Source organism: Astyanax mexicanus, chromosome 8 (assembly GCF_023375975.1).
Source record: "Astyanax mexicanus isolate ESR-SI-001 chromosome 8, AstMex3_surface, whole genome shotgun sequence".
NCBI classification, from domain to species: Eukaryota; Metazoa; Chordata; class Actinopteri; order Characiformes; family Acestrorhamphidae; genus Astyanax; species Astyanax mexicanus.
The window spans coordinates 31,225,388-31,247,001 of NC_064415.1; the positions used below are offsets into that span (position 1 = coordinate 31,225,388).

At 39.6% G+C, this 21,614-nt stretch overlaps 3 protein-coding genes across 5 annotated transcripts in view; all 3 read left to right on the forward strand.

Annotated features, from left to right (window-relative positions):
- The window catches only part of mta2 (metastasis associated 1 family, member 2), a 30,485-nt gene extending 22,013 nt beyond the window's left edge, over window positions 1-8,472 (forward strand). Inside the window, exons 9-18 of one of the 3 annotated variants that reach the window (XM_022678260.2) lie at window positions 466-654; window positions 1,596-1,670; window positions 1,785-1,843; window positions 2,045-2,145; window positions 2,348-2,487; window positions 2,595-2,823; window positions 4,494-4,583; window positions 5,197-5,324; window positions 5,418-5,560; window positions 6,353-8,472. In XM_022678260.2, coding sequence (XP_022533981.2) covers window positions 466-654; window positions 1,596-1,670; window positions 1,785-1,843; window positions 2,045-2,145; window positions 2,348-2,487; window positions 2,595-2,823; window positions 4,494-4,583; window positions 5,197-5,324; window positions 5,418-5,560; window positions 6,353-6,506 — 1,308 coding nt within the window. In that variant the 3' untranslated portion in view covers window positions 6,507-8,472. The remainder of the gene's footprint in view (window positions 1-465; window positions 655-1,595; window positions 1,671-1,784; window positions 1,844-2,044; window positions 2,146-2,347; window positions 2,488-2,594; window positions 2,824-4,493; window positions 4,584-5,196; window positions 5,325-5,417; window positions 5,561-6,352) is intronic. The other 2 variants (XM_049482523.1, XM_022678261.2) reach the window with 2 other exon arrangements.
- Window positions 8,473-11,303: 2,831 nt separating this feature from the next.
- cth1 (cysteine three histidine 1) lies at window positions 11,304-13,689 on the forward strand. The gene is made up of 2 exons (XM_007255701.4): window positions 11,304-11,520; window positions 12,406-13,689. The coding sequence occupies exons 1-2, from the start codon at window positions 11,512-11,514 to the stop codon at window positions 13,336-13,338; spliced, it is 942 nt and encodes a 313-aa protein (XP_007255763.1). The 5' UTR covers window positions 11,304-11,511; the 3' UTR covers window positions 13,339-13,689.
- A 490-nt stretch (window positions 13,690-14,179) lies between these two features.
- Window positions 14,180-21,494, forward strand: taf6l (TAF6-like RNA polymerase II, p300/CBP-associated factor (PCAF)-associated factor). Its single transcript, XM_022678262.2, has 12 exons — window positions 14,180-14,309; window positions 14,742-14,916; window positions 16,109-16,195; window positions 16,757-16,907; window positions 16,992-17,042; window positions 17,149-17,243; window positions 17,331-17,405; window positions 17,871-18,091; window positions 18,341-18,473; window positions 18,565-18,693; window positions 19,479-19,975; window positions 20,852-21,494. The coding sequence occupies exons 2-12, from the start codon at window positions 14,767-14,769 to the stop codon at window positions 21,189-21,191; spliced, it is 1,929 nt and encodes a 642-aa protein (XP_022533983.2). The 5' UTR covers window positions 14,180-14,309; window positions 14,742-14,766; the 3' UTR covers window positions 21,192-21,494.
- Window positions 21,495-21,614: the final 120 nt, after the last annotated feature.

Sequence of the window (21,614 nt, forward strand, 5' to 3'; positions counted from 1 at the left end):
GTTTTAAAGTACAGAAAAGTTAATGTTTTTTGATGTCGCATTTCGCAAGTTTTAGTCAAGTTGTCACAAAAGTTGATTCTGCTGCTGAGTCCCAAATATTTGCACATAGACTGAGTGCTCTCGGCCAATCAGAGAGCTTAATTTTCAACCAACCACCCCACCTAGCTTTGCGCTTTATTCAGAGACCTTATTAGTAGTGGGAAGGATGAGTTTGTGCTTGTGGCCACTCACGGGGGAAAGCTGTTTATAGTCTCGTTAGCAAGACGCTAATTCAGCAAGCTACCCATCAAGCCACACTTTGTTTTCCTCAAAATTGTCGACTCACCCTCACTGTGTTGGTTGTTAAAGGTAGAATATGCCGGTTGTACTCAAAATTCTTTCAAGGTTGGCAGGTCTGAAGACTCCTAAATGACAAAATAGATTATTTTCAGTTTTATTCACTCCTGACCTGCTTTCTTTCCTCAGTTCCATGCTATGGACACGTTGCAGAAGAACGGCTATGACCTGGCCAAGGCCATGTCCACACTCGTGCCGCAGGGCGGCCCCGTGCTGTGTCGGGATGAGATGGAGGAGTGGAGTGCTTCAGAGGCCATGCTGTTTGAAGAAGCGCTGGAAAAATATGGAAAAGACTTCAATGACATTCGTCAGGATTTTGTGAGTTCCTAGGCTGTCACTCATTGGCAGTAAAAATCTCATTAACAGAATAACTGAAATGTATATCGTCTGAAAAGAAAAATAGAATAGAGACATTCAGAAATATTTAACTCTTAATGGAAGGGGGAAAAATCCAGTATAGAATGTCAGCATGACTTTACTGTCACTGTTCATTAATATACAGCTCTTGGGGGGGGAATAAAAGACCACTTAAAAATTATGAGTTTCTTTGATTTTACCAAATTGAAACTCCTGGAATATAATCAAGAGAAAGATGGATGATCACAATCCATCAAATCAAGCTGAACTGCTAAATTTTTGCGCCAGGAGTAAAGGCATAAAGTTATTCAAAAGCAGTGTGTAAGACTGGTGGAGAAGAACATGCCATGATGCATGAAAACTGTGATTAAAAACCAGGGTTAATCCACCAAATATTGATTTATGAACTCTTAAATCTTTATGAATATGAACTTGTTTCTTTGCATTATTTAAGGTCTGAAAGCTCTGCATCTTTTTGTTATTTCAGTCATTTTTCATTTTCTACAAATAAATGCTCTAAATGACAATATTTTTATTTAGGATTTGGGAGAAATGTCTGTAGTTTATAGAATAAAATAACAAGTTTACTTAAAGGTATACTTACAAATAGCAAAATCAAAGAAACTGAAGTGCTCTCTTATTTTTTTCCAGAGCTGTTTGTACTTATTGTTAGTGTGCCTTATTTATTTATTCATGTTAGTCTCAAAGTTTTTGTGGCCAAAGTTATTTATTACTTAAGTCTAAGTAAAGTAAATATTAAATATTGTTTATTCAAGTAAAAAAGTTATCTTTAATTAGTCTTAAACAAAAGACTGATAAAATAATTTGGGACAGAGTTCACTATATCTTGTGGATGAAAAGTTTAAGACTAATATATTTTTGTGTATTCTTGTTTTCCCCAGTTGCCCTGGAAGTCGTTAGCCAGTGTAGTTCAGTTCTACTACATGTGGAAGACCACAGACCGTTACATTCAGCAGGTAACTTCATAAAGAGCTTTTTTGTGCTTTGTTGAATTAATTTTCCTTCTTTAATCAGTTCCGTCATTTTTGTCTGTGCAGTGAGAAGTTATACTTTTGCTTCCTCATTTTTAGAAAAGACTGAAGGCAGCAGAAGCAGACAGTAAACTGAAACAGGTCTACATCCCCACCTAGTGAGTATTTACTGCAATAGCAACCAATGTATTAATTAATTTTTTGAGTAGTTTGGTACAACATTTGTCTTGCAGTCTAGCTCTGCTTGATTAATTTGGAGGGGGGGAAATATGTTCACTGCACACTGAGCAATTTAGTAAAATCAGATTTTCTTTATTAATTGACACATATATTTCTTTTTCCTTTTTTTTTTTAATCAGCACCAAACCCAACCCCAACCAGATCATGGCCCCGGGTAACAAGCCTGGCATGAACGGAGCTGCTGGCTTCCAGAAAGGCCTGTGCTGCGAGAGCTGCCACAGTGAGTACATTCATATGCATAGAGTTTTTATCATTCACTTTATCATCACAGCTTTATCATTTTTTTATCACTTACCAACAGACTAAAACATACTAAACACTGAACATAAGTGTTAATTAGTAAATGCTTTAAACTCAATACTCCTGTCAATATATATTTTTTTCTCGTATAGTATTTAAAAATGTTCTTTATTCCAATTCAGCTGCCCAGTCTCCTCAGTGGTACGCATGGGGGCCTCCCAACATGCAGTGTCGACTGTGTGCCTCCTGCTGGGTTTACTGGAAAAAGTATGGTGGACTGAAGACCCCCACGCAGTTAGAGGGTGCTACAAGAACAGGCTCGGTATAACTCAGAGCAGCTCTGTTTTCATGTACTCTTTACTAATAAATATAAACACACATTCGAAGATAAAGCCTCTGTTTTTTTTTTTTTCTCTTTTTTTTTAATAGGATGCAGCCCCACGTGGTCACATGACTCGTCAGGAAGTGCAGGGCATGTCCCCCTTCACTAGCAGTGCGGGCAGAGCCAAGCTACTGGCCAAGAACCGGCAGACCTTTATTTTGCAGACGACCAAGCTGACCCGCATCGCTCGCCGCGTCTGCCAGGACATCCTGCAGTCCCGCCGTGCAGCCCGGCGCCCTTACGCATCCATCAACGCCAACGCAGTCAAAGCAGAGTGTGAGTGTGCTTCTGTTACGGCTGTTTTAAACCTCTATAAGAAAGTGTAGGGGGCAAGGTGTGTGTGTGTGTGTGTGTAATGTTGTTGTGTGCACAATATGTCTAGATGAATGCATGTAGCTATTCTGTGTTACACATACAAAGCTGACACAGATGTGCAACTGTGTGCACACACGCACACACAGCTTGTTAAGTTACTGTAGGAAAGTAGGTGTTGTAAAGGCCCTCCACCCCCCGAGCATTGTTCTGTATAGCAGTGAATCTGATCTGGAATGATAAAGCTCCACATAAGCTGGGTATCGTTTAAAAATTCGCACACCGGATATTGATGTTACTTTAAATTCCAAAACAATACATTTTGTTAACAAATAAAGATGATCTTTCTCACACAACTTAATTAAAATCATGATTCGTTTTTTTAATGCTGGCCGTTCCCTGTATGTTTGGAAGGGAGGGTATCTCTCAGGAAAAGAGAGAGAGAGAGAGAGGCGGATAGAGATACGGAGAGAGTGAGATTGGGGGAGAGAGAGATTGGGTGAGAGAGTGAGATTGGGTGAGAGAGTGAGATTGGGGGAGAGAGTGAGATTGGGGGAGAGAGTGAGATTGGGGGAGAGAGTGAGATTGGGGGAGAGAGTGAGATTGGGGAGAGAGACGGAGAGTGGTAGAGAGGGAGAGACTGAGAGAAAGGGAAAACTGGGAGAGGGAGAGAGGGAGACATGGAGAGACAGTGAGACATGGAGAGAGATAGAAAGGCTGAGAGAGAGAGAGAGAGACACGGAAAGAGTGGTAGAGAGGGAGAGACTGGGAGAAAGGGAAAACTGGGAGAGGGAGAGAGAGAGACATGGAGAGACAGTGAGACATGGAGAGAGATAGAAAGGCTGAGAGAGAGAGAGAGAGACACGGAAAGAGTGGTAGAGAGGGAGAGACTGGGAGAAAGGGAAAACTGGGAGAGGGAGAGAGAGAGACATGGAGAGACAGTGAGACATGGAGAGAGATAGAAAGGCTGAGAGAGAGAGAGAGAGACACGGAAAGAGTGGTAGAGAGGGAGAGACTGGGAGAAAGGGGAAACTGGGAGAGGGAGAGAGAGAGACATGGAGAGACACTGAGACATGGAGAGAGATAGAAAGACTGAGAGAGAGAGAGACACGGAAAGAGTGGTAGAGAGGGAGAGAGTGGGAGAAAGAGGGAAGCTGGGAGAGACATTGAAAGAAAGAGAAAGAGAGACTGGGAGACAAAGATGGAGAGAGGGGGACACAGCGTGAGAGAGGGAGCATGAAAGACACACAGAGAAAGACTGGGAGAAAGTGACAGACCTTAGCACAGTGATAATGTGGGGACAATTTGAATGAATATAAAGTGTAGGTGAATTATTGGACGTAGAGCCAGATTTTAGACCCTTTTGAAATGTTTATCGAGACATTTCGGTTGGTTCCTTTTGGTGTGTGATAAATGTGGTGATACAATTCCAACAGTGTTCCACAATCTAGTAGAAAGCATTCCCTTCCCTTTTGTTTACTTCAACACCAGAATAACCCCCTTATACTCATTTGAATTAAGACACAGAATTAGCAGATGCATCAGTACTTAATAAAAAAGATCATATTAAACTCTTTACTGAGTGTAGCTTTAAATCACTAGGGTGAAAATGGGCTCTTTCTTTCCTCCCTCAGGTATGATAAGACTTCCTAAAGCCTCGAAGAGTGCTGTGAAGAACCGCCCTATTCCACGGCCATCCCTCGTCAACATAGTGAAGGAACTTGGTAAGAACTTGAGTCAAGGCAACACGACATGACTCTTAAAATCTATCGATCAACTGCTGTACTGCTCACACTGCCTTACGTTGATCACTGGCAACATACCATGATGTAGTGGTGTGCACACTGCGTGATGGATGATAACAGACATAATTTGAGTGACCAACAGTCAGAAACCTGAACCTTTAACGCAGTGGCCGTGAGCAGCAGCCCTGGTCAATAGTCACCCATGCTTTTTACAGAGACCTTTTCTTAATTGTCTGTTGGCGTGTGTGTTTGTTATTGTTTCGGTTGCTTGTGTCGCATTTTTAGAGTTTTCTCAGGTTTCTCAGGATTGGCTGCTGCTCTTTGCGGGTTCTATTGTGTTGGTCAATGAGAATAGCAAGAATAATTGTTGGAAAATAATTTAAGGCGTCTACAGCAGCTTACAGACGTTTAAGCTGAGGTTTTATTGCAGAATCACGGTCACTAAAATCGTGTAGTGTGCACTCTGCGTTACCCATTAAGCTAGTATTATTTGGCACTGGGCAAAATGCACCTTCTTGGTTCAGAGGATGCTGCCTTTGTGCGTTTTGTGTTGTGCGAGTTGAGTGTTGAGTGATGTCTCTCTGTTCTTCAGCTGTCCAGGCTCCTTTAAAACTCAAAGCTCCCCGAGGTGCTCCCACCCCTATCAACCGTAACCAGGCCAGCCAACCCCGCAGCGCCCCTGCCCTGCTCGGGAAGAGGCCCTTTGATAGCGGAAGTTCTGTGAGTGTCTCGCTCTCGCGTTGTCTTTAATCTCTTTATCATACATACAGCACCACAGACCCTTATACCAACGCCATTCTCTGTTGGCTGCAGGTGGCAGGGCACCCCTTCTCCACCAATGGGAGGCCGTTCATGTCCGGCATGAGGACAACCTCCCAGTCAGTCATAAAGCGTCAGAGAGTCAGCCAAGGAGATGCCCCCAATCCCGTAGTGTTTGTGGCTACTAAAGACACCAGGTATGTTACTAAAGACAGCAGCTATATCTACACTAGGGATTGCAGAGTAGACGAGTAGTCCTCATTTACTGTAGTCAAAAGAATGTACATTTATTTTTGTTAGCAGCCTGCAAATAGGTGCTAACAAAGTAGCAGGTGCTTTGATTAGATTTGAGGTAGGCGCCTGTATTCTAGTTTGGGAGTACTCTCTGTAAGCTGATTGGCCGTTTTGCTTGTCTGTCAAATGGCGTGTCCTGTGCAGTCTTCTCAAACTCAAGCCAACCACAGCCAGTATACGTATTGATTTTGTTGTATTTGCATACTATTTAAGTACTTTGGCCTTCTGTTTATCATGAATAAAAACTGATTTCCAATCTTCTGTCTGTACACTTCTTATACACTGACATGCCAAATGTCACGGGACAGGAACTAGCATCATGTTCTGTGACATTTCACTGCACTGACTCACTGAATATACTGCATTGAATGTGGACGTGATTTCTTGTTTATTAGTACAGACAATTCTAAACAGACACTGCAGACACTACAATCATTACCACCCACTGTGCTGTCTACTGTGGGCGGTAATGCCTTGTATGTCTTATTCATGGTAAACAACGTCCCAACCGAACTGCAAACTGTCACGTCACCTCAACGACAACTCACAAGATAACACCTCACAACTCGTACAGGTGTGGGTGATCTCAAGAAGCCCCTTGAAGTGTGGAACTACTAACATGTGCTGATACTGTTCTCTGTTCTCATGAAGAGTTTTTAAAATAAAGTCTCTCTGTTTTTGTCTGTTTTCTTCAGAGCCCTGAGGAAACACCTTACCCAGGCAGAGATGAGGCGGGCAGCTAGGAAACCAAACATCCCCGTCCGGGTGAAAATTCCTCCGCCTCCACGGCCACTTCCTGTACCAATCCTGCCCTCCAGTACCAGCGAGCCAATTGTGCTGGAGGACTAAAAAAACAAAAACATCTTTCTATTAGGCCACACCCCCTTGCCATCACCATTTGTAGATGTCTTTTTCTCGATTTTCTTCAAAACTTCATAAATCCATGCGCTCACACACACGCACATCTCCATGCATCTCTCTCCTCTGACTGTTCATCAATCTCCATCCTTCTATTTTTCGCTCACTCTCTTTATTACTCAGGCCGTTCCTGTCGGCTCAGTCAACAAACACAGACCAGCATAAGCCCAACACATTATCACACAACAGAAGCAGCAGCAGCAGCAGCACACACCAGGCTATTAGCATGGACTTTGTAGTGTTTTATTCCAGTGTTATGGTTTAATGTTTTTGTTGTTCTTTTTTTCCCCCCTCTTTTCCTCTCCTCTTTTTTAATGGCGAATATTTTTAACTGTGTAATTTAAATCCGATAATTCTCAACATGAAATAATGGTGATAAAGCACACTTTATTTTTTTCCTCCAGGTTGATCTTTATTTGTGTAAATATTAACATTTTCAGGAGTGGCGTCTTCGACTCTGGGTTAAGAAGGGGGGTGGGATCTGAATTTAAGATTTTTGTCATGTATGATTTTTTTTTTTCAGCTTTTTATTGCTTTTTGTTCTTTTGTTTTCTTTGTTCCACCATTCTTCACTGTAGTCAGTTTAAAGGTTGGAAACTAGTAGTGGTTCCACATTTATGAACCAATTAAATGGGTCTCTGAAGTATAATTTGAGAAGCAGCGCCCCACTAGTACTAAAATCAGCCTTTAAATTTACAACAGAGCTCTGAACTCTGAGGAGGTGTTGCCCTCAGTCATTTATACACCATGGATCTGCAGACTTGAGTTCAGAACTAAACATGAGAAAACGTTTCTTTTTTTTGTTATTATTATTTATGGCCCCTTTTTTTGTATTGTAAATGTTCAGCAATATCTATCTTTGTGAAAAGACGTTGTTTTGGAGGATGACCATCAGACTAACTCAACTGGTCTGCTCTGATGTTGTTTAGGGGGCTTTGCTGGGTTCCGTTTGATATGTTCTCTCTCAGTGCTAATGGTGACAGAATGTTGATGGCTCCAGATCAAGGTAAAAAGGTGTTGGGTGCTGGTATGAAGGAAGGGCAAGCATAGGTCAGAGAAACCCTGTGGCTACCTATAGATCAAGGGTAATTATTATTATTTTGTTTTGTTAAACAGTAAATGGTTGGTCTTCTCACAATCAGTAAGGCTCTGCCTCATTTTTTTTTCCTCCCCAGTTTTCCTTTTTATCTATACGATAAAGAATAAAGCCATACAAATCTAGGTTCACCAGTTATACTTACTCTTGTGTACACCGAGATGGTCAAACCTTTCATCATGTTTCCAGTAACCCAGCCACTGAATTTGGAGCTGTGTTTAAGGTAACCTAGAGATTTGTAGATAACGTAACGGTAGTGAATTGAGAGAAAAGGAAAAAATGTTCTTGGATTATGACGCAAGATTTTCTAGTAACTGCTCCATTAGACTGTAGACTGATTTGATACAGAGTCATTATTCTCCTTCTTAATGGTTTTATTCGTGCTTTATTTTTGACATGTAAACAGTTGGACTTTCTCACTGTCAAATAATGTGAACCAGTGAACGAGTCCCCTTGTATATTTTCCTTTTCCCAGTTTTGGGGGGTTTTATAAGGTTTCTTAAACTGAGCGTGCGCTGCACACAAATAATAAACATTACCTTGTCCCCCAAGAAGTGTCACCGTTTTATATGAAAAGTGGTAGCCTGTGTTTCTGCTACCTTTTAGCTGAGGGCTGAAATCATATGTTAATGTCGTTCTCCATCTGGGGTTGGGTCCGAGGGAAGGGAGGGTTCATCCGTTGATTAAAGTAGGCTCCGATTTTGTATGTTAGTGACATTTTTTTCCTCAATATTTTTTAAAATTCTAATGTCTCTGTATCCTTTAATGCATCTTGATTAGAAAAGAAATAAAGATTTTTTTTCTTTGTGGTCATTCAATTTCATTTTCTTGTCTGATTGTTTTAAACAAGTTTGAGACCATGAATAGCTAGAAATAGCCTTGAGTTTTAAGTTACAGTAACTTAAACACAGATGAATATAGTTGGTAGGATTTGTGATTTGTAAAAATAATAGTAATAGCACATTAACATAATTCCCAACATATAAAACAAGTCTGCCTTATCAGAACAAACTTTGCAGACACATCATTAGATACTTAGAAAATAGTTAGCATCTTTGCTACAGTGGAAAATACACGAAAAAACACGAAGTTTTGGATAAAGGGGTAAACACTGTAATTGTTGATATATTTCATGTTTGGAAAAATTTGACTTCAGTGAACCCTGTGATCATTAAACCAAAAAATAACTGATTGCACCTTTTCCATGATTAGCTTTGTGTTCTAATCTGAAATGATGACAGTGAAAAGTTGAACAAATAATTAATGTATAGCTGGAGTATCCCAAATATTTTATACAAATTAATGAGAGAGAAGTTGGCATCTCACTGCCTTCCACATATTTTGTAAAAAAAAAATGGCCTAAAAGAAAGCATTCTTTACAGCAACATTTGTATAATATTTTATATTACCAATATATATTCGGAAAAGTAATAACTGAAAAAGTAAACATTTATCTGAGGGGTGAATCAACCAACTGTAGCAGTATAAAACAGCAGGGCCATAAGGAGTATTTAATTTAAAATGAATTAAAAATAAATATCGCTAATAAAACTGATTCAATGGAAGTCAATGTAAACAGATTTTATTATAAGATTTTATTTATTCTGAATTTTGGAGCATTTTCTATTGGTCATGTCTGTGAAATCCCAGCTATAGAGACTCTAGCAACAGAACTAGAACAAGGACTAGATTCCAAAAATGTAAGATTTTTTGCATAATAAAAATCTAGACGTTCTTTATATTGGACCAATAGAAATTCTCTGCAACAGGCTGCAATAAAATATTTACTTAGACATTTATTTAAATAATAAATAAACAAATAATACAACAAAGAAGTATTCTAGAAGATAGTGGAACAATCCTGGATACTAAACTTACTAAAGATGTAGCATATTTTATTCCAGGTATACTCCTGGGTAACATGATTGAGGGAAATTTGAACCTTTTTATTAAGAATTTTAATAGCAAAAAAGATCATCATACATTGACCATCACTGATTATGGAAACTTCACACTAGACCTCAAGCAGTTTAGACTGTGTTTCTCTCCACTCTTCCTCCGGACTCTGGTCCATGATTTCTAAATAAAATGCAACATTGATGTTTTGGAGAACCATGTCTGGTGTTGGTCCGCTGTGTTCAATCAAGTTCAAAGTCAGTGCAGTGTTTTTACCGCACAATTTTACAGCACTTCATGCTTCCCTCTGCTAACACGTATTATGGAGATGCTGATTTCATTTTCCAGCAGGACTTGGCACACTGCCAAAAGTACCGATTGGTCTTATAGAATATTAAAATATTACTGAGATACTGATTTTGGGTTTTTTTTATTGACTGTGAGCCATACTCCTCAATAATAAAATAAATAAACACTTAAAATAAATCACTCTGTCTGTAATACATCTATGTTACATAAGAGTTTTACATTTTGAACTGAATTACTAATAACTATTTAATGATATAATTTTTTGAGATGCACTAGTATTTAGTCATATAAAAACATATTAACATAGATAAACTGTGTTTTTCATAAGTTGCCTCAGGACGGGATTATGCAGTTAGACCTCTTTTATTAGAGGAATAATTCTGGATATTTTTGTCCTCGAAATAAAATACAACTCATGTCACAGAGGGTTAGTGTGCTGTGTGTACTAAATAATAATGCTAATAAAAACAAACAATGACGAAAGATGGATATCTGCTGTAATTATATATACTATAATATACACTAATATTTCTTTGATTTTACCAAGTTGAAAGCCTCTGGAATATAATCAAAAGGAAGATGGATAATCTCAAGCCATCAGACCAAGCTGAACTGCTTGAATGTTTGCACCAGGAGTGGCATAAAGTTATCCAAAAGCAGTGTGTAAGCCTGGTGGAGGAGAACATGCCAAGATGTTGATAAAATTTTGATTAAAAAAAAACAGGGTTACTCCACTAAATATTGATTTTTGAACTTTATAATTATGATCTTGTTTTCTTTGCATTATTTGAGGTCTGAAAGCTCTGCATCTTTTATGTTTCAGCCATTTCTCATTTTCTGCAAATAAATGCTCTAAAGGACAATATTTTTATTGGGAATTTGGGAGAAATGCTGTCTGTAGTTTATAGAATAAAGCAACAATGTTAATTTTACTCAAACATATACCTATAAATAGCAAAATCAGAGAAACTAATTCATAACTGAAGTGGTCTCTTCCTTTTTTCCAGAGCTGTATATGTTAAATTATATTTTTATGGTAGAAATCTGTCAGAGTGTTTGTTTTTTCGCCAATTCACACAATGAAATCAGACCTCCGCCTCACAGACACAGTTCATTAAATTAGTAAAGCGGAGGTGTGATGCGGTAATCACCGCGGGGCTGCTGTAAGAGTGTGTGTACTGGGAGAGCTCGCTATTTGAAGTGGACCATTAGGCTCCCAGTAAACGATGTTTATTGCGCGCAGCCCCAAACAAACAGAGCGGCTCTGAGTCCTGCCCGAGCGCGAGCCCAGACCGGTACTCTCATTAGCATAATTCCAAGCGTTCGGCCCGCCGCGCCTTCTGATTGGTCCGTTCGAACCTCGGGCTGCGCAGCTGAAGGCAGTTTAAAGGGAAGCGCGGGAACGGTGATCCTCCGCAGCGCCTTTAAAACACAGGGGCTCAGCTGGTGTCAGTACGTGTGACTCAGCTTCAGGCTTCAGTCCTCGTCTTTCCATTCAACACTTCTCACCCTCTGGACAGCTCGCCCGGTCTGCTGGTGAACGGTTGGAAGCTCCTGCTGTCAGAGACTCAGATTGGGAGGAAAGCACTTTGTGGAGACGCCGTTTACACTTGATTAACTACAAATCACAGCATCATGTTTGAGGTATGTGGTCTGTTTTTTTTTTTTTATTATACTTACTGTTTTGGCTGGCCTTCCAAATGCTCTGTAAATTGTTTAACAGTTAAGCAAATGTTTAACAGCCTAGGCTATCTACTGATGGCTTTTATATTGCTATAATGACATGTTTATGGTATTTTAAAAAAAGTAACCTGGCATATCAGTTATCTAACACTGGGCTCTTGTTGTCCAATGCAGTTTAGTTCAGACTTTCATCAATGGAAAGGCATAGGGAAGTCTCCAAACTATGCTGGACTCAAGACTTCAATAGCTGCTTTCTATATGACAAACGTGTCACAACCTTGAGTTGTTTGTCATTTACAAAGCCAATGCCTAACCTTTTTAGATACTCCACTTAATTGTAATACCTTTTCTAATCAATATAATACCAAGTGGCTTCTTTTCCAAGTAGTCTAGGATGGCCTTCATTGATTAGTGTATGACCTGGTGGTTGGGTGTTGCTTTCTATATAGAACCATTTTAAGTAGTTAGTATTTAAAATGCAAAGCAAACTTGCATATTACATTTTTATAGATCTTAATTGATTCTACATTCCACCCAACTAAAGGTCCACACATACCCCTTTTTATAAAACCATATGAAGCTTATATTGGCCATGTCCTTTCCTTAGACCAGAACAGGCCTGCTTTTTAATGCTACATGGGGTTTCTAGTAAGAATCTTGCAATATAGTAGTTAAACCATGCTTGACTAAGCTCTTCATACATGGCTGAATAACTACAGGGTGCTAAAATGTGCTAGAGCAATATTTTATAAGGGTTAAATAAATGGTTGCTGAATGCCTAGGCCTTATTTTGACTGAAGTCAGGTTTGAATGTGTTCTAATGTAATTTTTATTTTCTTTCTTCAGACCAGCCAAGATGATCTGCTGCTGCTTCCCTCTGACTGTGGAGATGAGGTATTTTTCCCAGGGGAGACTCTGGCTAATGGGGGTCAGTCACTAGCTGAGGCCCTGCTTCCCCTGGTGGAGTCCCCATCTCCTCCATTGAACCCCTGGCTGTGCTCAACACGCTACAAGACTGAGCTGTGCAGCCGCTATGCTGAAACAGGTGTGTGCAAGTATGCAGAGCGCTGTCAGTTTGCTCACGGCCTGCACGACCTCCACGTGCCCTCCCGCCACCCCAAGTACAAGACGGAGCTGTGCCGCACCTTCCACACAGCCGGCTACTGCATGTACGGCACCCGCTGCCTCTTTGTGCACAGCCTGAAGGAGCAGAGGCCCGTCCGCCACCGGCGCAGGAACGTGCCATGCCGCACATATCGTGCCTTTGGGGTCTGCCCCTTTGGAACCCGCTGCCACTTCCTGCATGTTGAAGGTGGCTCAGAGTCGAGCAGTGATTCAGAGGAGAAGGCTTGGCAGTCGACCTCACGCTCCAGTGAGTGGAAGCCTCGTGGCGCCCTGTGCCGCACCTTTAGTGCCTTCGGTTTTTGTTTGTACGGCACCCGCTGCCGCTTCCAGCATGGGCTGCCCAACACTGTCAAAGGCCTGGATCCAAACCAGACCCCCTGGTCTCCACAGCTGCCTGCAAGGGCCCAATCTCCAGCCTCAGACATGCGTTCCTCCTCACCGCCTTTGTCTTCCTCTGCTTCCTTGTCACCTCAGTCTATGCTGGCCTCACCTGTGTTCCCTGACGACTTGAGTCCAGTCACCCCACCATCTGGAGAAGCCATGGCTAACAATGCCTTCACCTTCAGCAGCCAGCACCTTAATGATCTGTTGCTGCCACTGGCCATTAGACTCCAGCAGCTCGAGCAGGCCTCTAACCATCCTCTGCTGTCCTGATTGTTGCTAATGTAATCTTGATTTGTTGTACATTTTTGTATAGTGTCTTTGTGGCTAACTTTCTTTTTTATTTTAATATTTTTTTTAACTAACTTAAATTGCTTTAGTTTGCCGTTATGCAATCGTTTGAGGGTGGGGAGGGTTGAAATGGGTGTTTGCATCTTATTTCTTTTACTTGTTGAGTCTGTGCTGTTTTGTAGGTTAACAGACTAACTTTTTTAAATCTGTACAGATCTTGGTGCATTTTTTGCATATGATATGAATGTCCCTTTTTATTTATGACTTGCTACTTAAGTTATTGAGGATGGGAGCTCTTGTGTCCATCATAATAAACCTCAATCTTTTAAAACATCTTGTGTATGTCCTTGTTACTACTCCTAAGCCTTACTATGTACTCCATCTTTGTGGCTTGTATAGGAAAAGCCACACTTGAGTTCCTTTAAGTATATTGCAACAATATAGGTGCCTTATTACAACAACTTTAAGACCATGATCAACATCTTAATTGGTTTATGGTGTTCAAGGCTGGCATTAATGGAAGGCCATATATATATTCATCCATGAGTAGCATAGTGTTGCAAGAAAGGGGAATGTCTGCATAGAACTTATATATCACTATCTTTTTATTTGTGTGATTATTATTATTTATTTTTTTAAATATATATACTGACCTTCCTATAGAAAAATGAGCAGTGTATGTGTCAATTTTGGTCCTTTGGTTTTTTTTTTTGTTTTTTTTTTTTCTCCCTTAATTTAACTAAAAACAGTGGGCCTCCAGAACCAGTTTTTGACACATTTGACTAAACCAAACTTCTCAGGACTGAAACGCCTGCTATGCGCATGCGCGATCCAACAAGCTGACTTTTATTTTGAAACAAGATGGCGATAGGCTAACGTTAGCTTGCAGGCTAAATTAATGAAATTGTTCGTTTAGCGAACACTTAGTTTAGCCTGTATTACGGAGCACTAAGGTAAAAGTATAGCGAATTTAGCCAGCTAACCGAGCTATAATACAACTGAGGCTTTGTTAAAGCAATTAGGAGCTGCGCCATGGTAGCTAGCATTAGCCGGCTAGCCAGTTGTAGCTACCGCTGGTCTGAGTATACACAGAGACTAGAGACTATACTTTCTGAATATTGCCGTTTTCGTGCCTTTTCTCGTAGTTTACTACACCACAATAGAGCTATATAACTCCGTAGAGATTGCACCAGTAATTATAGCTAATAGCTTTAGTTAGCTATCCTATTTTGCTTTAATAGGGTTGGAAAGCTAAAGCTAGTTTGAATATAAGATTTGAGCTCATTAGTCACTGAGTGTTTTGCTAATGAGGACACCTCTTCTCCTCCGCCTTACTAAAGACATTTAGCTAAACTAGCTAATATAAGTACTTCCTCCGTTTAAAGGGAACATTTAGGCATCACTGCCAAGATGACAGAAGCGAGAGAGGAGCGTCGTTTCGCAGAGGTTCCCCGAGAGTCCATCAAACTCATGGCGGAGAGTGCCGGCGTCGAGCTGGGGGATGATGTAGCAGCGATGCTCGCCGAGGACGTGTGTTACCGTCTCAGAGAGGCCACACAGGTTAATTTATTTAATTTACTAAACTAAAACAGCCTTAGTTAACTAACTACACCACTTATATCTAATACAGGTTACCTAGCTAGCTAGCAGGGGCTCTATTTATTATAGTCTAGATGGAAACAGGGGTCCTAGAGCACATATTGGACTTTTTTCCCCACCTGTTTTTTCTTAATCTTTCAAGTGTCTATTTTAACTAAGATTCTGACATGTAACAGAATGAAATAATGTTCCGTGGGGTTTATTTATAACCCTTTACTACATCTCAACCCGAAAAAATCCTGAAGAAAATATTTGAAAAAGTTGGCATAGTTATAAAGTTACGTATACAGACAAAGGAGCACACTTTTATATACAAATATGGATCAAGGAATTCAGCAGAATGTTTTTTTTTTTTTTTTTTTTTTTTTACACATTTTTGATCGAATACTGGGACAAAAATATTACAAATTAGTAGAAAATGTTAAAGGCCCTGTTGGGCCTTTTACTACACCTTAAAAAAAAAAAAAAACATCTCAATGTTTTTATCCAGTCCACATTATTTTAGTATAAGATTCTTTTGCTTATTTTTATATTTTTGAAATAATTCTGCTGAATTCCCTGGTACATATTTGTATTATCTTTTTTTGTCTGTATAGGTTGGTAACTTCACGAGCTATGCCAGTTTCTTCATAATGTTTTTCAGGTTCGGATTTGGGATAGGTGTAGTAAAGGGTTAAAATAAACCCCATGGGACATCAGATAAATTCAATGAGCAGCCAATTCATGTTTTTTTTTTTCTTGCTGTGGGCACATGACTGATTTAACGTAAATAACACCAACAATTTCATAGTTTGTATTTTTTTTTTAATCAGGTCAGAACCAGTTAAATGAATTGAAGCAGAAAATACACCTTTAAAAAGAGCTTACATGGTGTTCTAACCCATAACTACTAGCTACATTCTGTAGGTTAAATAAGGTCAAGTGACCAAACACACATTCACACACTGTCCTGCACTGCTCTCAGGATAAACAGTATGTGTCACTAAAGGAAGTTAAAACGATGGACACAGTGCTGTAAGAAACTTTACATAGTTTTTAATTTTGGGCTCTTTCAGGTTAAGCTATTTTGGAAGTGTTTAAAATGAGTTGGCAGACTTAATAATGATTGACTTCATAACTAAGCTAGGTATACATATTTTTTATGTTTCCACAGAACAGCTCACAGTTCATGAGACACGCCAAGAGGAGAAAACTCACTGTGGAGGACTTTAACAGAGCACTCCGCTGGAGCAACACTGAGGTAATTTAACTAGTTAGGTTAACTGCATTAGCTGCATGAGAAGAGTCAGTAAGAGGACAGTTTCCCATACAGGGATTAAGCCTGGTCTTAGACTACACAGCATTTTGAATTCAAATTTTCCATAAAAAGAAAAATATAGTCTATAACATGGTTTAGTCCCTGTCTGGGAAACTACCCCATAATGCCCAAATGTAGACCTTACTACTAAATAAAAAATTTGTTACCTGGGTATTGTAAATCTCTTTCTCTAGAATTTTCTTTGGTCATATCATCCAGACCTATTATGATTCAATGTTAAAATGTAAAATGTTTTCCTCAAAGTTGTATTGTGGCCACTGCCTTGTAACCTTGTCTTTTTATGGTTTATTTTTTTTGACAGATATTTTGATTCAGTTGTTCTTTATTTATTGTGCATTTTTTTTTATGTTAAATTTACATTGCTATACATTGAATATTGAATGTATATATTTTTCTGATCTCCTGTTACGTTGCCAAGGTTTTTGCTTGACAGAGACAGTATGCTCTGTAACTGACTTTTGCCTTTCTTTCCCACTCCAACAGACCATCTGTGGCTATGGTGCACAGGATGCTCTACCATTCCGCCCATTAAAAGAGGGAGAGCTTTTCTTTGTTGAAGACCGGGAGGTGAACTTGGTAGAGCTGGCTCTTGCCACTAACATTCCCAAAGGCTGTGCTGAAACTATGGTGCGAGGTAGGACCCTATCATCTTTCCATGTCTATCAACAGTGCAGTGTTTTTATTTAGATTTTTGCTGATTGTTTTGTCTCATTGGCAGTGCATGTGTCTTACCTTGATGGAAAAGGAAATCTGGAACCTCAAGGCACAGGTGAAATACAGCTCTCTAGTTTTTTTCCAAAAAAGCAAACTGCTGACTGCTCATAGAAAGTAGTGTATTTTTGAACTTTGGAGTAATTAACCTTTTTTCCCTTTAGTTCCCAGTGCGGTTCAGTCTCTGTCTGATGACCTGCTCAAGTATTACCAGCAGATCACTAGAGCCATATTAGGAGAGGATCCACATCTAATGAAAGTATGAGCTGTTCTTCACACAATTACTGATGATACTGTTTGTGATGATCTGAAAATAACAACTTTTTTACCTTTTGGATAAATCCAGGTTGCTTTGCTGGATCTGCAGTCCAACTCCAAGATTGCTGCCCTGCTGCCTTACTTTGTTTATGTCATTAGTGGGGTGAGTGACTATACAATTAAAACATACCTGCAACTACAATATAACTGTCCAAATCTAGTTCAGTCTAATGCCAATTAATAATTAGTAAAGTATATTTATAACAATAATTACAGTGCTGAGAAATGTACTCCTCGTTTCCAGTTTCTCATATTTTTGCATATTTGTCATTTTTAAACTTTTGTTTCTGATTAACTAAAAAAACAAATTAATAAACAATTTAAAAATGTAATGAACAATTAAACTCCACAGAAAAACTGCCACAATGCTTGAAATACCACAACAAATGTGTCTTTGCAAACATTCTTTATGATATGACTTGCTTGTGTGCTTTGGATCATTGTCCTGCTTCATGACCCAACTCTCAGTTGAGCTTTGGTTCACAACCTGACAGGCAGAAATAAAAGAACTTAGGAAATATTTTCTCACAGCACTGTTTTTTATGTGGAATGTTACTCTTTGTTTCAGGTGAAGTCAGTAAGTCATGATCTGGATCAGTTGAACAGGCTGCTGCACATGGTGAAAAGTCTGGTTCAGAACCCATATCTGTACCTGGGCTCATATGTGCGGAGTCTTGTTTCCAGTGTCATGTACTGCATCTTGGAGCCGCTTGCTGCTTCCATTAACCCACTGAATGACCACTGGACCCTGAGAGACTACGCTGCTCTGCTTCTCAGCCACATCTTCTGGTACATCACTCATTACCATTGCGTTCACATATGAATTAATATATAATTATTTTTTTTTGTATTGTATTTGTTTGTATTTGAGCTGTGCTGCAGACACCAGACAGACATCAGATAGCCTGACCTAGCATTTGCTGTCACAAACCACATTAATAAAATTAAAGACAATGTGGTTTAAAAGTGTAAACTGATTCATTATATTGTGCAGTTAGTTTCTTACATGGGTGTGACATTTTGTGTTGTGTGGGACAGGACTCATGGTGACCTGGTGAGCGGACTGTACCATCAGATCTTGCTGTCGCTTCAGAAAGTTCTGTCAGATCCAGTCCGACCTCTCTGTTCTCACTACGGGGCTGTGGTTGGTTTACACGCTCTTGGCTGGAAGGTAACCTATACACACAAAAGCGAACAATCATGTATATGTAACATCCCTCTGTCGAGACCAGCTGATATGAAAGTCTTTGTGTTTTCACCAGGCTGTTGAGCGGGTGCTGTATCCCCATCTGCCTGCATACTGGGCGAACCTGCAGGCCGTGCTGGATGATTATTCTGTGTCCAATGCACAGGTGAAAGCAGATGGACACAAAGTCTACGGAGCCATTCTTGTAAGTTTAATTGCTTGTTCATTGTGTTGCAAAATACATACCCTTGTAAAAGAAAAGTGTATTTAAGTATTCTATTTTTTAAAAGTTTACTAAACATGGAAAAGTACATACTTTTCACAGTAACATTTATAGCTACATACAAGTTGTATTTATTTTGGAACAACGTATGGCAACTTAAGTGTATTTAATTTGTAATGAAGCTATATTTAAATACAACTTAAACTTTAAGTTGGGGTTTTGAGTGATTATTTGTACAACTTCTACAAACGTAAGTAGACATAACTGATTAACTAATAATGAAAAAATTATTGGTTATATGTGCTTCATTTTATGAAGAAATGTATTTATTTACAAGTACTTCTTCAGATTTACTAAATCCCACTTGCAAGTTCTTTTTTTAAATTCACTTAAAAAAAATCAATTTTATTTCACATTATTTGTAAGTATACTTTTCTTCAGAGGTATTGCATGTTTAGAAATACATATATTTTTACACACAAAGTAAAATTTAATGCATATTGCTTAAAAATACATTTTATGGCAATACAGAAAAATATATTTGATGTGTATTTTCATACAGTATATAAAAAAATTACTTTCAGTATTCGTTACCTAATTTGATCATACATTTTTTGCCCTTACAAGGGTAAACTTAAACTCCTCCTTATATTCTTGGGACTTCATATTTAACAAATTTATAACACTTTCTTTGTATAATTTTTTGTTGTTGTTTTTTTTTTTTTTTGCACTTTCTGTACTTAATCATCTCTCATTCTGTCCACTAGGTGGCAGTGGAGCGCTTGCTAAAAATGAAGGATGTGAGTCTGACTGGAGCTGCAGAAGGCAGTGCTGCTGCCCTTCAGAATTCTGCTGGTGGGGTAATTGGTTTCAGAGAGAGTTCACCGGGCCTCAGCCCTCCTCCAGAACCTCTGTCTGAACCTCCTTTGGGCATCGCCAGCCACCTGCAGGCAGGTGGGGCAGGATGTCAGTGGGAGGAGTGGACCCCCGTCTCTCTCCCCGCCATGTACTGCGAGCTCTACTCCTTCTTTGGAGACAGTCTGGCTGTGCGCTTCAGCACTGGCCCTGCACTAGGTGGTGCTCCGTCTGCAGCTCCCATTCAGTCTTCAGATTCTAGGAAAGAGCCGGGCAACGGCACAGCTAATCTGGAGAGCACACGCAAGATGCCCCAGCTCACTGCTAACATGAATATTAGCCCAAGACAGGATGGGAGTCCACGCACTGAGCCTGCACCACCAAGTTTGGCTGCAACAGCATCAGGAAGGTAGGTGGAAACTTAATCTAACTGAAGTCTTGTTTATAGAAGGGAACAAGCAAGACCTAGTAGTGTGTACCAGATGAATGCAATGTTCTGTTTCTGAAGCTGTGCAAGCAGCATTTAACATTCATTGATCCACAGTGTCGTGTGTACTGAGAATGCTTCACAAAAGGCATTACCACCGACAGTGTACAGCACAGTGAATGGTAATGATCTATGGCTGCCAGAATAGAATGCACACATGACAGAAGGAATAGAAGAGGAGCTGCTTAGTAAACTATTCTAGCTGGTGATTTTTTCAAAACTTAATTTCCACAGTGTTACTTGAAAAATAAACATTTATTTGAAGAATCTGTTATAATTAATTAGTTTAATTTCAATTGGTATAAAATGCTGCTAGATCTACCAGGCTACTGTAATATACAGGATATGTCAGTGAATGATAAAAGTACCTGTATAAAATCTAGAACATGTAGTTTTGTTTCAGAAGTGTCTTTTTGTTATTATCTAATGGAATGAAAAATATTGCAATATATATTGTATATCACTATTCAGCAAAAAAAATATTGAGATTATTTTTTATCCATATCGTTCAGCCCTTAATCTAACCAGTACTTTTGTGATGGGGTGGGGTAATGATTATCAAACATCTTTACCTAACTAATGCTCCTGTCACTAAAGGTTGGTTTCATAGACAGGGAGTAAGCATAGATTATTTTAATATTTATATGATACAAAAAAATCCCTAGACAGTTGACAGTTACTCAAACAAACACTGGACAGACTCAAAGAATGAGCAGGTGTCCCATTACTTTTGTCCATATGATGCATTAGTCACATTATATCTGAAATGATATATTATTTTCACTTTGGTCTGTACAGGTCTCTGGCCCGCTCCTCCTCCTCCTCATCCTCGGTCACTCGCTCCAGGTCCTCCTCCTCCCGTCCAGGTCGTTCAGCCAGCCAATCCAGAGACATCTTCCCCAAAACACGCTTCACACCTCCTCAAGCCGGACCCCCAGCCTTCTCCTTTTTAATCGGTGGGCGTCAGATGGGCCGGCGATGCCAAGGACGACGTTTTCAGACGAGTTTCACCCCGACACCATTACTCACTTCCCTTCCACCTCGGGCTTATGCCCACAAACTACCTGTCATAGGGAGAGTGAGCAAACCAGTGAGACGGTGGACGTGCTCCCACTACTCACTGTACCTTCCTCTTTAAATCAGATGGACAGAGTGGACTATCTGTGCAGAAAAGCCTACAGACTCTGCCCTGGCTGAGCTTCTGCCCACACTGAAAATGAAACGATAAATTTGGACTGACCACTGATGTGGTACAGCCTTGCTAGCATTATCTGGACAAGCACTTAAACGCATAGTGATGATGTATAAAGCAGCAGTTCAGTGTTTGCCAGTTAGGTGTATCTATATAATTTTTTCTTTGTTGTACTTGATCTTTGTAGAAGTTATTTTTGTTACAGTGTAAGCTAACACCTTGTAAAATAAAGACAATGAAATTGCAAGACTTGCTGCCTTATTTGATATTTTAGCCAAGTGTTAAAGTAACCCCTACTCTATCAAGAAAATGCGTTAATTGCTACACCTGATGTAAACATGCTATTTACATTCTGTATTAACTTCTGAG